Raw genomic sequence first — 14,602 nt, 5'->3', positions numbered from 1 at the left:
AATTATGTTTTTATGGGTTAGGGGTGTTTCTTCTCTGTATGTACTGTTTTATGTTGTCTGTTGTTATTGGACCCTGAGTCTGAACAAATAAAGTTGATTGATTGATTGACTTAGCTAATTATGCAAACCCAACAGTAAAACAATTGGGACATCATTAGTGACTTCCTATATGAACCCCACGAATTGAGATAATTATGCCACTGAGTTAATTGAGTTTTAGGGTGTGTGGCAGTGTGGTATACCTCATTGTCATGTGGTGGCAGCTGGTGCAGAAGTTGCTTGATGCGATATTGTTCTCCAGGACTGTTGACATATGGAACCTTGTCTTCAGGCAGGGAACTGTAGTACTGATGGACCTAAAACACAACATAGAGGCAGAGCAGCTGTAAGGAACGTGTCGTTAGACCGAAACCGTCTTCAGTCAGGGAACTGTAGCAGGGGTCATCGCCATACTGGCTTGTGGTGGACATTTTTGCCACGGACATAATGAATATTACCAGAAACACATAAAGATATAGCCTTGAGGCCCAGGCCGTAGCGTAACGGTCTGGGCACCGGACTGGTGATCCAGTCGCGGTGTGCCGCGGGTTCGACTCCCGGACCCGACACGGCCTTTACCGCATGTCATCCCCCCATCTCTCTCCCGTTTCCTGTCAGCCTACTGTCTGTCCCTTAAAAAATCAATAAAAGGCGTAAGCCGCAAAAAAAAAATCTTAAAAAAAAAAAAAGATATAGCCTTGAATGACCATATAGGTCCCTAACTCTGAGAGTATACAGATGCATTTGGTTTCATTTGTACACTCAGAGTTATGTGGGTCCTTGCAAATAAAATGAGAACCACTAGTATAGACTCAAAATATGCCATATTGTTGTAGTAAATCAGTGAAGAAAACCTGGAGATCTGATCAAAATAAGAACATTATAAAGGTGTGTAAAACAGAAAATATGTAAAGGGGAGGCTGAGGAGATAGATGGCTAGATTATCAGAACACTGTCAGTGAAAGTGGGGCATTTACCAAGGAGTTATGTTTAGACTCGCTGGAAGTCTCGAGGAGTGACACTTCTTTTTAGTGGCAAAGCAGCAGCATTGGCAAGATCAGGATAGTGTGAAGAGTTGAAATGACACATCTGTAGGTGGATGGCTATCCTGGTGAATCCCTCTCATCCCGGTCTCTATAGGAAGAGCTAGCGGATCATGAAGTGGCCATTGAGAACATCACGTCACAGAGTAAAGCCACCTGGACAGTCAAAGTGCACCGCCCGCTACACCCTCTACCTGACCCCCATGAGATGCACCACCACACTCCCTCACTGACCCCCATGAGAACTGAACTCAGCACTCAGTCTCACAGATCCACTACGCACATGTGATAGAGTGTGTGTGTGTGTGTGTGTGTGTCTAAGAAAAGCCCAAACATTTGCTCGATCATAGCAGCATAACTGGCACAACCATCGTATAGTTTTGTCTGCCATGTATTTTAAAGTTCTATTAACTTAATAGGATTTAATTAGTTCCATTTAATCTCACTGATGTTACAGCAACAAAAAGAACATCAAAATAGGCGACTTCAAAGCAAGACACGTAATTAATGGGCGGCACAACAGATATGATTCTGCGCAAAGAACCAGTGATGGAAAGTAACTAAATACATTTACTTAAGTATTCTCTCAGCAGCATGTATGCCCTGTATGGAGGCTGGCTGCATTACACTGTATTACAGGAGTTGACAGACACTAAGGTCTCAGAGGCACTTAACCCTTAGACTGCCAGTTCCAATTTTTTTGTTTGGGTAACAAATTGGCATATTTTTAATTCATCGTTTTAACATACAAGAAAGATCTGGTGGCTTGAAAAGATGTTTTCTTTTTTGTCATTCATTGCAAATGTATTCTCTCGATTCGCCACCAGATGGCGGGAAAGCACCATTATGCTGATTTTGGCTAAAATAGACGGATCTTCCTAAGTCACTTCCGGTTCAACGATCAACAACATCCTGTAGTACTTTGACCCTAGTCAATAGCTTGGCTGGTCCGGATTGCTAAGCTAATGCTATATTTTTCATAACTAAGTCAAATTAACCTCAAATCAACCCCAAAAGATCGCAAAATATCACATTTTTTACAGCGACGCACATAGAGACGGCGCGCGTGCACGATAGCGCACGATCACGCGGATTTCGGCCGTTTTTTGGTAAATTACATCCAACATTAGTGATATTAGCGAAAAAATATTAATTTTTGCTCTTTTGACCCCGCGATAACTGATATTGATTGTCATTCCGTTTTTTCCGTTAACGGGAGGTTTAGATTTTTCGATTAATTCAGTTTTTTCCGTGAATTGTAGGCCAAGGGTTAACTGTTGGGCAAGTACAGGTCATGTTCTACTTGCCCAAAGGATCGTGCCCATGCACATGCCCGAAAAGTAAATGCATTATATAACAATGGGTAAATTACTGTTTAATTTAACCCATTTTGTCATTAAAAACAATGACATGCCTAATGTTTTTTAATGCAAAATGCCTACATATCTATGAATATCACTATGGGTTCACATTTCTTATTGTATATTTTGTGTAGCAACAGTGAAAACAGGCCAAACAGTGCAATACTTTGATGACCGGCGGAGGAGACTCAATATTGAGCCCCCCCGTCATCAAATTGTTGACTTAGAGCCGAATAAAAGTCGGTTCGGCTCTGTAGTGCCTACAATGTGACGTCATTTGAGGTTCGGGGGGGCGGGTACCTTCCTAAAGTCAGCTCTTCGGTGCTAATGAAAATTTCTGACGAGCCGAAATCATTTTGGCACTACAGCCCGAAACAGTGGTAAAATAGGAGAATGCGCAAAAAAAATGAATTCAAGGAGATTAAATGTTTTGTAATAATCAAAATATACAAAGTAACTACCGTAAATTCCGGACTATAAGCCGCACCTTTTTACCCATGATTTGAACCCTGCGGCTTATACAACGGTGCGGATTTTTACAGCTAAAGCAGAGCCATCTAAGGCTCTGAGCTAACGTAACGGCCACTAGGGGGCCTTCTAAATCTATCTATGGCCGGTCCATGCATGCAGGCTCTTTGCAGCTGCCGTTCTGATTGGCCAAAATTCACAACAGCTGTTGTCAAAGTTACAAGTCTACACTGCCTCACAGATGGACTTGTAGATCTGCTATTTTCGTTGTGCAAGAAGTTTCTACGGAGCAGCATAGCATTAGCATGTTACGTTACTTTGGAATGGATTTATATATTATAGGCACGGAGGAGAGGCCAGCGCTGTTTGAAAAACGATGGGATGTTATTCATTCAATTCATACAAGCCTAAATGTTCACATCAAGTTACAACCACAGTTCCTTTGGTCTTTATTAAGGCTAGGTTATTTAATATTACATGCTAGGCTTGCTAGCTAGCAGGCTACATTTGGGCAGAGTGAGGAGGGACTGTGTCTTGAATGCTGCCACTGCAGCCCACACGAGTGGCGGTGACTGCAAAATCCACGTACAGTAGGCTTGTATATGATATGAAAACAATCAGCCAGGATGAATGGATTAGTACGTAGGTTGGAGAAGTAGTCGATCTCTATACTAAAATTAAGAAAGAATAACATGACACAGAGACGGTCACTGCGTAATTAAATTAATTTAGGACCTTCCTTCTAGCAGTTAATTTCGTTTTATTAAACGCATTTCTCCTGATTTAGCCCATTTTTTGTAATGGCATCATCATGCTATTATGCAGAGTGAACTTAACAATGATAAATTAATATGATAATACTTTTTATATAATCAGTATAATAGTGGGGCAGGATGGAAATGGGGCGACCTGCGGAAACCTTTACATATGGTAATTAAACATTAAAACACCTGCGGCTTATAGTCCGGCGCCGCTTGTATACGTACATATTTGGGATTTTCCCTAAATTTGGCTGGTGCGGCTTATATTCAGGTGCGCCTAGTCCGGAAATTACGGTAGTAACTAAAGTTTTAAAATAAATGTAGTAAGAGTACAAGTAAAAAATATTGGAAATCGGAAATACAACAGTAAAGTACAAATCCAGTAATTCTAAGTAAATGTACTAGTAACTTTACACCACTGTGATCAAGTAGGGCATTACTTAATTTACAATAACAAAAAAATATAAAAAGTAATTTGGAGGTAGGAGGTCTCCGCCCGCCAGACAGCGACTGTGTGCTTCCTGGTTGAACCAGGGATGCAGACGACGCAGAGCACTAATTAGTCATTGTGTTTGGCGGTGCAGTCACGGCTGTCACCCTGCTAACTCACAAAGACCTGAGACCAGATTCTTCTGAAAAACCTCATGTTTCTATACCAGTGGTTCTCAAACTATTTCATGTCAAGGACCCCCAAAATTATATGTAATTGCTGCCGCACCCCCATCTGAAAATATCTTGTTCCAGGGACCCCCTTCCCCCCAGAAGCAAAGATACGAATTAATAAAAAAGAAGTTTGCTGTGAACGAATATATATTCAAAGATTTGCACCACATTGTCACGATTTTTCCAAGAATAGCAGATCTTCAAGCTCATGAGCTTGTAGATCTGCTATTTTTCAACAGCTAAAGTTTAATTAAAAATAATGGTTAAAGTGGTTAAATGCTATAAGGTGACACAGATGCTGCGTCCTCAGGTCTAAATGGGCTAGACTGTGACCTTGGTCCCTGCACACAGACAGTGACAGCTGTGTAGCGTCCCTGCAATTATTCCTCCTTGAAAAATGTCTGACTGACTTATTCTGTTTGCTCCTCTTCGAACGTCTGATCCCTAAAACCAAAAAAAGCCCTTTGTTCTTTCCTATACCGGCTCCACGCATCAGTGTTGATTTCGTCGACTAAAACTGTAGCTGTCCCAGTTATGGGTATGCTGTAATATTTAATTTTGCTTATTTTTCTGAAAATATGAATAGGCTATTGTGAATGTATTTTTCTTTTGGGTAACAAACTGTATTTTTTTGAGTGGTGCAACCACTCCAAGGAACAGCAATGTCCGTGTTAACCTATGTGTTGGTTCACCTACTGTATGTGACTACCTATGTGACGTTAATGAGCACCAGTATGACTATGAGTACCAGTAAGGGGCGCTGTTGTGCCAAAAACAGAGAGAGAGAGAGAGAGAGAGAGAGAGAGAGAGAGAGAGAGAGAGAGAGAGGTTGCACCACTCAGTTCACACGGGTGTGATTTTTTGGTATTTGTATGGTATACACATAGTGCCATCTACTGTGCTCTGTATTTGTGGTCTGTTTCATGGGCAGGTTGAATTAGGCTCACCTAATCAGCTAATCACCTCCACCTTTTGGGTTTGGGCAGAACAAACGGAGCAGAGGTGAAGAGAGGAACTCTTTTCATGTCAGATAGTCAAGTCTCCACAAAAGATAATATAAACTAGAACTGCACTCTGTCAAGTGCATACTTGCTTGTTGCACACTAGTAGGCCATAAATGGCCAACTAGTGCGCAAGCAGTGCGCTCAAGTACTTTCGACCGCTGTAAACTGTGGAATCTCAGTATCTCTGTGAAGGAACGTTTGAAATGTCTAATTATTAGGTGTAACTATTTGCTACCTACCTACTTTATGCATGTAAACACCTAGTAGTATTAAGTATGGTTCAAGTGTCTATCTATATAAGAAATACAGTTTTATCAATTTAGAAATATTCTGGATCCCTTTTTAGTTTTTCAAAGAAAAATAAATCATTGATATGTGATGAAAAAAAAGGTATATAAATTATAAACTGAATTAAAATATGTTATACAGTATAATTATTTTATTATTTATTGTAAATTGTAAATGTATTTCATCTTGGACTATAGTGATATTAATACTAAATCATGATCAGAGTAATATGTGTCTCTAACTTCAATTTCTGTAATAATACTTTAACATTTGTTAAAATATACATTGTGTCCTCTACTACCGTTTGTGTCCTCTACTACCGTTACAATTTACAATTTAGGCATTTAGCAGACGCTCTTAATCCAGAGCGACTTACAATAATCAAGAACAAAAGCATCACAAAAACATTTATCATAAAACATGCGTAAGCTAAGAAAGTAACAGTGGAATATCTATATTATGAGACTATACATATAAACTATATATATATATATATATACTACTATGCTATACATATGTACTATGGCGTGCTATGACTATATACAATGCAATTATAGTGCCGTCTACTATGACTATATACAATGCAATTATAGTGCCGTCTACATAAAATGCTATAAGTCTGTATCAGATGCTATCTAAGTCTGTTGTTGTTTTTATACACTCCAGAAACATAATGTCGTAATAAATACGTAAGTGACGAATTTGGATTGTGACGTATATGTCAATCAGTGCCTCCCAACACTAAAACATATTGTCATTACGTCACCATCGAAAACCAATTACACTCTGGCATTGGGTCCTTTAATCCACATATTTCTTCCGTCATCATTGAGTACTAGTTATAAATATACTATATATATATGTTATTTGTAAGTTGATTAGCGGTATACTGTGGTTACTTTGCGCCAAAAACCGTCCCAGCCAACCCGCCACTTTTGATGCGTATGCAAATAAAACAGCAAATTTGTGCCTGATTTGCTGGGACCAGATTACATACATGACCATATTTCTTACATCATCATTGAGAGCTAGTCATACATATACACATCATGTACTCTGGTCCCAGCAAATCAGGCTCAATTTGCTATTTTATTTTACAGATTATATATATAGTATGTATGTATGACTAGCTCTCAATGATGACGTAAGAAATATGGTCATGTATGTAATCTGGTCCCAGCAAATCAGGCACAAATCTGCTGTTTTATTTGCATACGCATCAAAAGTGGCGGGTTGGCTGGGACGGTGCATACGGACCGGGCGAAAATATTACTTGCGCGCTCTGCTTGCGCAAGTAAAAAGTAACAAGAACTTAACTGAACTCCTAAAAGTCTGTGTAGAAGGCGCGGTATGTTCCCAGTTGTTTTGTTTGTGTCTGTCTTTTGTGTTTGTTTGACATGTGGACATTTAATTGTGAACATGGACAATTCATGGATACTTTAAAAAGACAGTGCATGACTGACTGACAAGGACATTCATATTTCATGGTAATAATTAATTGTGTTAAATATTATTTGTTTGCGTGATTTCTTTGCAGTTTTTCACGTTGTCGCTTGGGATAAGTAAAAAAGCCCTCGTGATATCAGGATATCAGTTGGAACGTTTTCTTATTCTGCACCAGATGAAGATGGTTTAGGAGCAGTTACAAAAACTATGACGGAAAAATGTTCGTTTACACTGAAACATGAAATGAATTGCCTATATAGCACACTATTTAGTTTCTCAGTTCGATGAATATTCATATTTACAGATGTTCAAATGACAAATGCATACAGTACATGATCATATATTTTAACAGTTATGGTGACTGATACAATACTTTCAGACAGTGTCAGCCCACCTTTAATGAGACTGCTGTGACTACACATTATCTGCAAGCGTTTTGAAATCTGGTTCATACTAGTTAGTGATTGCCAGTCTGAGGCTATCATTAAGATGTGAGTCAGTCATACGAGTTCTAAACTTGGATTTAATTTTAATTTGTGAAAAGGCCATTTCACATAAGTGGAGCCAAAGTAGGCATTTGAGTGCACAAGACTCAATCAGGGGATACTTCTCTCTGCTCACAGTGAACAAAAAAGTCCTGCTTTTTAGCTCTGTCCTCCAGTGGATAGTCAGTTACCAGTTCATAAATCTCCATTTTATCCGAAGTTAATTAATGCAAACACAAATCCTGATTGAACGCCAAGCATCACTGGGGCCCCGTCTGTTGTCATTGATAGGATTTTATGAAGAGGAATCTTGTCCTCACACAATTAAATCCTTGAATGCATTGTACACATCCTCACCCCGGGTCCTTTTTTTCAACAGAATAAGGGCTAGATAGAAAGTCCTCTTTGGTGGTAAAATCAGGGAAAAACACAATTAGCTGGGCGGTGTCCGTGGCATATCAGTGGACTCGTCGAACTGAAGTGAAAAGTATTCACATATTGACAAGTCTTTGAATACGTTTATCAATGCTTTAAATTCCTCCTTGTTTTTATGGTTAGAAAACAAGCAGTCCACCGTGACATTCAGCAATTCTTTAACCATGTCCCTGTCCGTAAATGGTTCCTTGCGCTGAGCCAAAACATGGCTAAGTCGGAAGGATGCATGCTCCCAATTCCTGGTGGAAATGATTATTGATGTTTATGATTTCTTTCCGCCAGATCTTCCATAGTCAGAGTAGAGTAGTCACTGCATGCTTGCCTGTGTAGGTATAGTAGTGAGTGAGAGGCTGTTTAGCTCTGTGGGTTTTTATACTGTTCTGTTCTGATATGCATGACTATTATGCACAAGTTGTGCATAATAGTCAGACAAACAAACACCGCAGTTGATGGCCCAACACATGTCTGGGGCCATCACTGCGAGATATTCTAAATGCACGTTCTGTGTATTGGTAGTGATGGACTGGCTGCCTGTCAGTCTGACACCCGCTCACTCCGGGATCTACTTGAATGGCTCGTGCGAGCTACTGGTAGCTTGCGAACCCCTTCTTGGTTACCCCTGCATTAGAGGGTCTTCTGCTAGCGTCCCTAAAAACGTAATAAAAACTAAGCTACAGTTAATAAAACTAATATATACTGGCAATTTAATCAACAAATTAACAGTTAACACTGATCCAAAAGAAGTGTTGCTAGCAGTAAAAAAGAAACCGGGGCCTATGAAAACGGGCCTGACATAACGCTCGCATGCGTTGAGCTTCTAGATTCGCTATTAAAAATCACACCTGTGTGAAGTAAGGGGTGCTCTTATCATCTTACAACATCGAGGAGGGAATTTGGTATAGCTAATTAAAGTAACTCATGTTGGCATTTTTAAAATTGAACTAAAAACAAACATTAAACCTGTATATAAAATATGTTTTTGTGAAACTGCAAAGTAACCCAGTAAAATAAAGCAGAATGTATTGAAGCCAACCCAACAACATGCTCAAAATGGGTACATACGCCAGCTTGCGTCATTACCAACAACACAGATGTCATACAAAGTCTGATTTCTAACTTGCCAGTTGGTACGGGAAATGTTAGTGTGTAGACCTACCCTATTTGGAATTGATCAAAATCACTTCCGTTTAATCACTTTGACCAGTGGTTTTCAACACTTTTCATATCAAGGTCCATTATTATTCAGCATTTGAGCCATGGACCACCATTTGATGACAGTTAGCCTTTCAGACGAGAGACTTAGAATGTTATCGTTGGATAAGATTTTGTCCACAATTATATGCTATATTGATGCGGTACCATATGACAGGCAGATGTAGGACATACAGTGTTATCCTATCAGTTTGTCCTAACTGAAACTGATATTTTCACGTTTTCGTCTGTGATATACTGTATCATATTAGGGGGAAAGATTTGCATAATTACATACCGTAAATTGTTATTTCAATGATCAGTGATTTTACTGATCTAGGAGTGCCTTGGATGGAAAAGTTATTTACAGGGCTGACCTGAGCCAAAATAGTTTGAGAAACACTGGCCTACATGCAGCCTTCTGTCAGTGTGTTTTCTGAGTCATCTCTGTCTTGTTTCCTGTGTGGAGTTCTGTCTCCATGTTGTGACGAGTGCCTTTGACCTTCTGGCTTTCTGTGTGGATTATTGGCTTTCTGCCTGCTCCCGTGGATGTGTGGTCTGGTCTGCCTGGCCTGTGTCAGGGTTTTGAACCTGCGTGGCTCACTCCACTTTGAAGAATGGCCGTTATGTTGCTCTAAAAATATACGTTGTATACCTAATCAGTTGGAGTTGTTTCTGCACTTGGGTTCAACTCTTCCCTGACGCACACACTTGTAACTATAGCCTAACATCGTAACTAGACTAATATCACTGCGTAGATATTAGTCTGAAATCTCTTTGTGGAACCTACATTTCCAAAAATAAATAAAAATCACACTTGTGTGAAGTGAGGCGCACTCTTATCATTATACATCATCATTCATCACATTCTGTGCTCAGCCAATCAGCTGAGCACATTCCGTGTTCATACACACAGACACACAAGGCTGTGCATAGGAGGGGCTAGCGCCACTCAAAAATGCATTTGGTGGTAAACCCGCCCCACATTTCCATTACTGGGCCCTGATTGGTGCCCCACAACCGAAGTCCAATCACAACCGAGCGGGACAAGACCAAAGTGATTTATTTATTTTATGTATTTTTTTGCACTGGCAGATTTGCCTGGTGTCCAGGCTAACATGCAACACCAATTGTGTTCGTTGGAGTGCCTGGTCAAGGTGGAGGCACCATGGAGGAATCAAACCCCAGTCTCTGTGGTGGGAGCAAACTTTACACACCCGTTACCACCACCCGGTAGTACTGTACCTCCACCCGATGAACTTTTGCACTCCAGAACTGCCAAACATTCATTTCAACGGAGAACCGTGTAGCAACTCATTATGAGTTGGTCAAACCGTCTTACCTTTTGAAACCGTTTTACTCTGAAGCGGAAAAGCAGGAAGTGTAAAATCGCAGTGTAACATGTCCCGCAAATGTTATTTAATTCACCCAAAACATACATTTTGTAACTGGTGATCATAGCATTTATAGAAATGAGCCACAAATCAAGCTTGTTTTGATCAAAAACGCAGCCTGGAAAAATAATCAGAGATATTAGGATTCTGTTCCCAAGACATTACAGTTTAGTTCATGCACGTTTGTATTCCAAAACTATGGAATGCACTTCCCATAGCAATCAGAACTGCAGACTCACTCCAAATCTTCTGCTTTCTCTTCAGACTCCATCTGATCTTAGACCATATCACTTGCAGTAGCACTTGCCCTAGACTCGACCTTACAGGCGTATGCAGGCTTAATTTATGTAATTTAAATAGCATTTTATGTAGACATAGCACATAATGTGTACGCATAGTTTCATTATATAGATATTCCACTGTTAGGTTCTTAGCCTACGCCTGATTCATGATGACTATTTGAAGTATTATCATGATTTTTGTTCTTGCTTATCAGACGCTCTGGAATCTGGATTAAGAGTGTCTGTTGGCCTCATACATCTCATCTCAATCTGGGAACCCATCTGCAAGAAAAGTGGACCGGATGTCTTCACGTTACCTCTCTTCAGCCCTCCACTTCCGGTGGTGCGTCTTTGTTTACGTTCCAACTGAAAACGAACTCTACACCTTGCAACGGGAGTTGCGGCCAGATTCAGCTGCGGAGCTCTGAATCCGTCTTGAGAGATGCTTTTCCCAAGTCTAGATACATTGGTGTCTCTTCAGGTCATTTAACACATTGAAACTCTTGTCACACTGTTTACAATGGTCAGTTTTTTCTCCAGTGTGGATATGCTGGTGTTTCTTCAGATTACTTGATACAGTGAAACGTTTGTCACATTGTTTACAGTGGTAAGGTTTTTCTCCAGTATGGATACGCTGGTGTGTACTCAGGGTACTTGATACAGTGAAGCGTTTGTCACATTGTTGACAGTGGAAAGGTTTTTCTCCAGTGTGGATACGCTGGTGTGTTGTCAGGGAACTTGATAAAGTGAAACTCTTGTCACATTGTTTACAATGGAAAGGTTTTTCTCCCGTGTGGACACGCCGGTGTGACTTCAGACCTAACCTACTGAAACTCTTGTCACACTGTTTACAGATGTGGGTTTTCTTTCCCTTGTATCTCGGCTGATGTGTCTTTACTTCTCCCACCAGAGCTACATTATTGGTGAACGGTTGATGACTGTGAGATTTTGGTTCATCTGTGTCTCCTTGTTTCTGGCTGGTTACAGAGCAGTTTATTTGGGTCTCTTCATTCCTCAGTGTTTGGCAGTCAAGGTCATTGTGGCTCCTCTTCACGTGTCCATGGAGGAAGGTGCAGGCACAGGCATATAGACACTCACAACTGGAGACCCGAGTCGGGAAATATTGGGGCTCGTTCCTTCCTTCCATCATCGATTGCAGCTCTAAATGGATTGTGATGGTGATCAGTTATAGGTTCCTTCCTCTGTTGGGGTTGGACAATATGTCTTTTATAATATATAAATATCTCCCCCTTCTCTGTGTCTCTCCTAACTCCTTCTTGCTGTCTCTCAGGACACAACCTTGGGTCAAAATCGTATAATTCGCACAGAGACGAAGTGAAAGTCGAAAGACAATTCACACCTTGTTATGTAGGCTAACCAGGAGTTGACGTCTGACATCATCACACACAATATAAACTGTGGTCGTGCAAGGCTAGAAATGCAGATTTTCACAGGACGTCGGTTTGTCTACTCTACACCATTACATCATCAATATGAGAGCAGATCGATCCACATAGAAGCCGTGCGGTTGCATCTGTACATCCATCTCTGAACAACTCATCTCACCACCACTGGACTGATCGCTGTGAAACCATGCACATGTATACACTCCCAGTAGACTCAGGAAGAACCTGTCCCAATTATTTTCTTCAAATCGGCCTCATGGTAACATTCATTAACAGGCCTCTTCACCTATTGGATTTGTCATTGTGACTAAACTGCCCATTTTCTTTTTCAGTTCCTTAAAAATAATGTCGTATCTGGACAAATAATTACTATATCATGCTATAATCAACTACACTCTGTGCTAAGTAAAATGTTGGAGTCTGTCTGTCTAGCTGAAAGCAATCACTCAGTCGAGTACTCTGCATTGTTCATTACTCCTGTAGCTTCTCTCAGGTGTGAATCAAAACACACGTAGGCCGCCATCTGCTATTATGCAAGTTGTTGATCTGCATACTATTGTCTCAACAAAAGGTCACTTGATTATGTATGCATCTGCGATTCCTATGTATGTAAAATCAACCAACACCCAGAAACCTCTGTTTGATGTTAGACTGCATATAATGTCCCGTTGTAAGTGAAATAGGGGGTCTTTTAGCAGGCTGACCATCGCAGGTGGTTAGTCTGTCCGTGTGCTCCCGTGGCACACAGGCCACGGGGGAGCTGATGCTATTCAGTCACTCTGGACTCTGTTTTCTGATTGAATAAATGGTCAACTCTACACTTCAGCTCATCTCTGCCTGCGTGTTTTTTCATCCGATCGTTTAATGCCATTGCCTGGTACTTTTCCTGCAGTTTGCTATTTAGTATAGAGAAACTCATTCAGCCTTTTGTCTCTAGTAGTTTAGTTAGTGTAGTGGGAGTAAATTTTACTTCAATAACTAACTAACAAACTCTATTTCCCACCTGGGTAAACAACCCGGCCTGGCAGAGATCTGCACTCAGAAGAGCGCACCTTGTCCTTTACTTAGTACCTGGTCCTGTAATGTGCTGTTTAAACTGGTACACGTTTCTCATTCATGTACTATTCACATCATTGGACTCGGTTTTTGAAGTACTTGTCCTTCATTGGTTGTTTGGAGACAGAAAAATTGTGAGTGGAAGAAAACTGAAAATTGTTCAGGGGGTGAATAATTACTCTGGCAGTGAATGATGTTGGCTAGATGACAGACCTCATGTTGGCTCTATATCGGCAGTTGGAACCGAAGTCACCATATGGAAATAGTTAGATCCTGCTTTATGGGGCAGGACTTATAATATGATTAATTATTATTAACTATATTAACTGGGAAGAAGAGAAGCTCAGAGTTCAAAGTGAGCCTACCTGTTCTGGACTGAGGCGGGGTAGGGGACACCAAGGCAGTGAGCCTACCTGTTCTGGACTGAGGCGGGGTAGGGGACACCAAGGCAGTGAGCCTACCTGTTCTGGGCTGAGGGCGGGGTAGGGGACACCAAGGCAGTGAGCCTACCTGTTCTGGACTGAGGGCGGGGTGGGGGACACCCAGGCAGTGAGCCTACCTGTTCTGGGCTGAGGCGGGGTGGGGGACACCCAGGCATTGAGCCTACCTGTTCTGGGCTGAGGGCGGGGTGGGGTGGGGTTCACCCAGGCGGTGAGCTGCCTACCTGTTCTGGGCTGAGGGCGGTGAGCTGCCTACCTGTTCTGGACTGAGGGCGGGGTGGGGTGGGGTGGGGTGGGGTTCACCCAGGCGGTGAGTTGCCTACCTGTTCTGGACTGAGGGCGGGGTGGGGTGGGGTTCACCCAGGCGGTGAGCTGCCTACCTGTTCTGGACTGAGGGCGGGGTGGGGTGGGGTTCACCCAGGCGGTGAGCTGCCTACCTGTTCTGGACTGAGGTGAGGCAGGCGGCACCAAGGCAGTGAGCCTACCTGTTCTGGGCTGAGGGCGGGGGGCACCCAGGCGTATTCCTCCAGGGCGCAGCCGGAGTCGTCGTCAGAGGTGGAGTTCCTCTGGAAGTCGTACATCAGGTGTTTGGTGACGCTCTTCTCCATCTCCAGAGGCATGGCGCTCACCGCGACATGGTCCTCTGGCTCCTCGACGCTGCCGCTAAACACCGGGCAGGGCCTGCCTGTCTGTCTGGCCGGCTGGCTTCAGCACAAAGAGGAGGCTGGTGGAAAGCAAAGGGTTTAAGAAGAATCTCTGTGATTAAGCGTGACGTATTATTAAAAATATCGTCTCTTGTCGGGTGGAGACCTACGTATGTCTGAAACTTTTACTTTTCCGG

The 14,602-nt window shown here is 41.9% G+C and overlaps 1 protein-coding gene across 1 annotated transcript in view; it reads right to left on the bottom strand.

Annotated features, from left to right (window-relative positions):
- Positions 1–14,402, bottom strand: part of LOC310861954 (prickle-like protein 2) — a gene marked incomplete at its 3' end in the record, with an annotated part of 57,639 nt that extends 43,237 nt beyond the window's left edge. Inside the window, exons 1-2 of the mRNA XM_083769691.1 lie at positions 14,247–14,402; positions 243–356 (exon numbers count right to left, since the gene is read on the bottom strand). Coding sequence (XP_083625817.1) covers positions 243–356; positions 14,247–14,381 — 249 coding nt within the window. The 5' untranslated portion in view covers positions 14,382–14,402. The remainder of the gene's footprint in view (positions 1–242; positions 357–14,246) is intronic.
- Between the last annotated feature and the right edge of the window lie 200 nt (positions 14,403–14,602).

This window comes from Protomyctophum parallelum, assembly GCF_964188405.1.
Source record: "Protomyctophum parallelum genome assembly, chromosome: 7".
NCBI classification, from domain to species: domain Eukaryota; kingdom Metazoa; phylum Chordata; class Actinopteri; order Myctophiformes; family Myctophidae; genus Protomyctophum; species Protomyctophum parallelum.
This window is presented reverse-complemented; position numbering and strand designations above follow the sequence as displayed.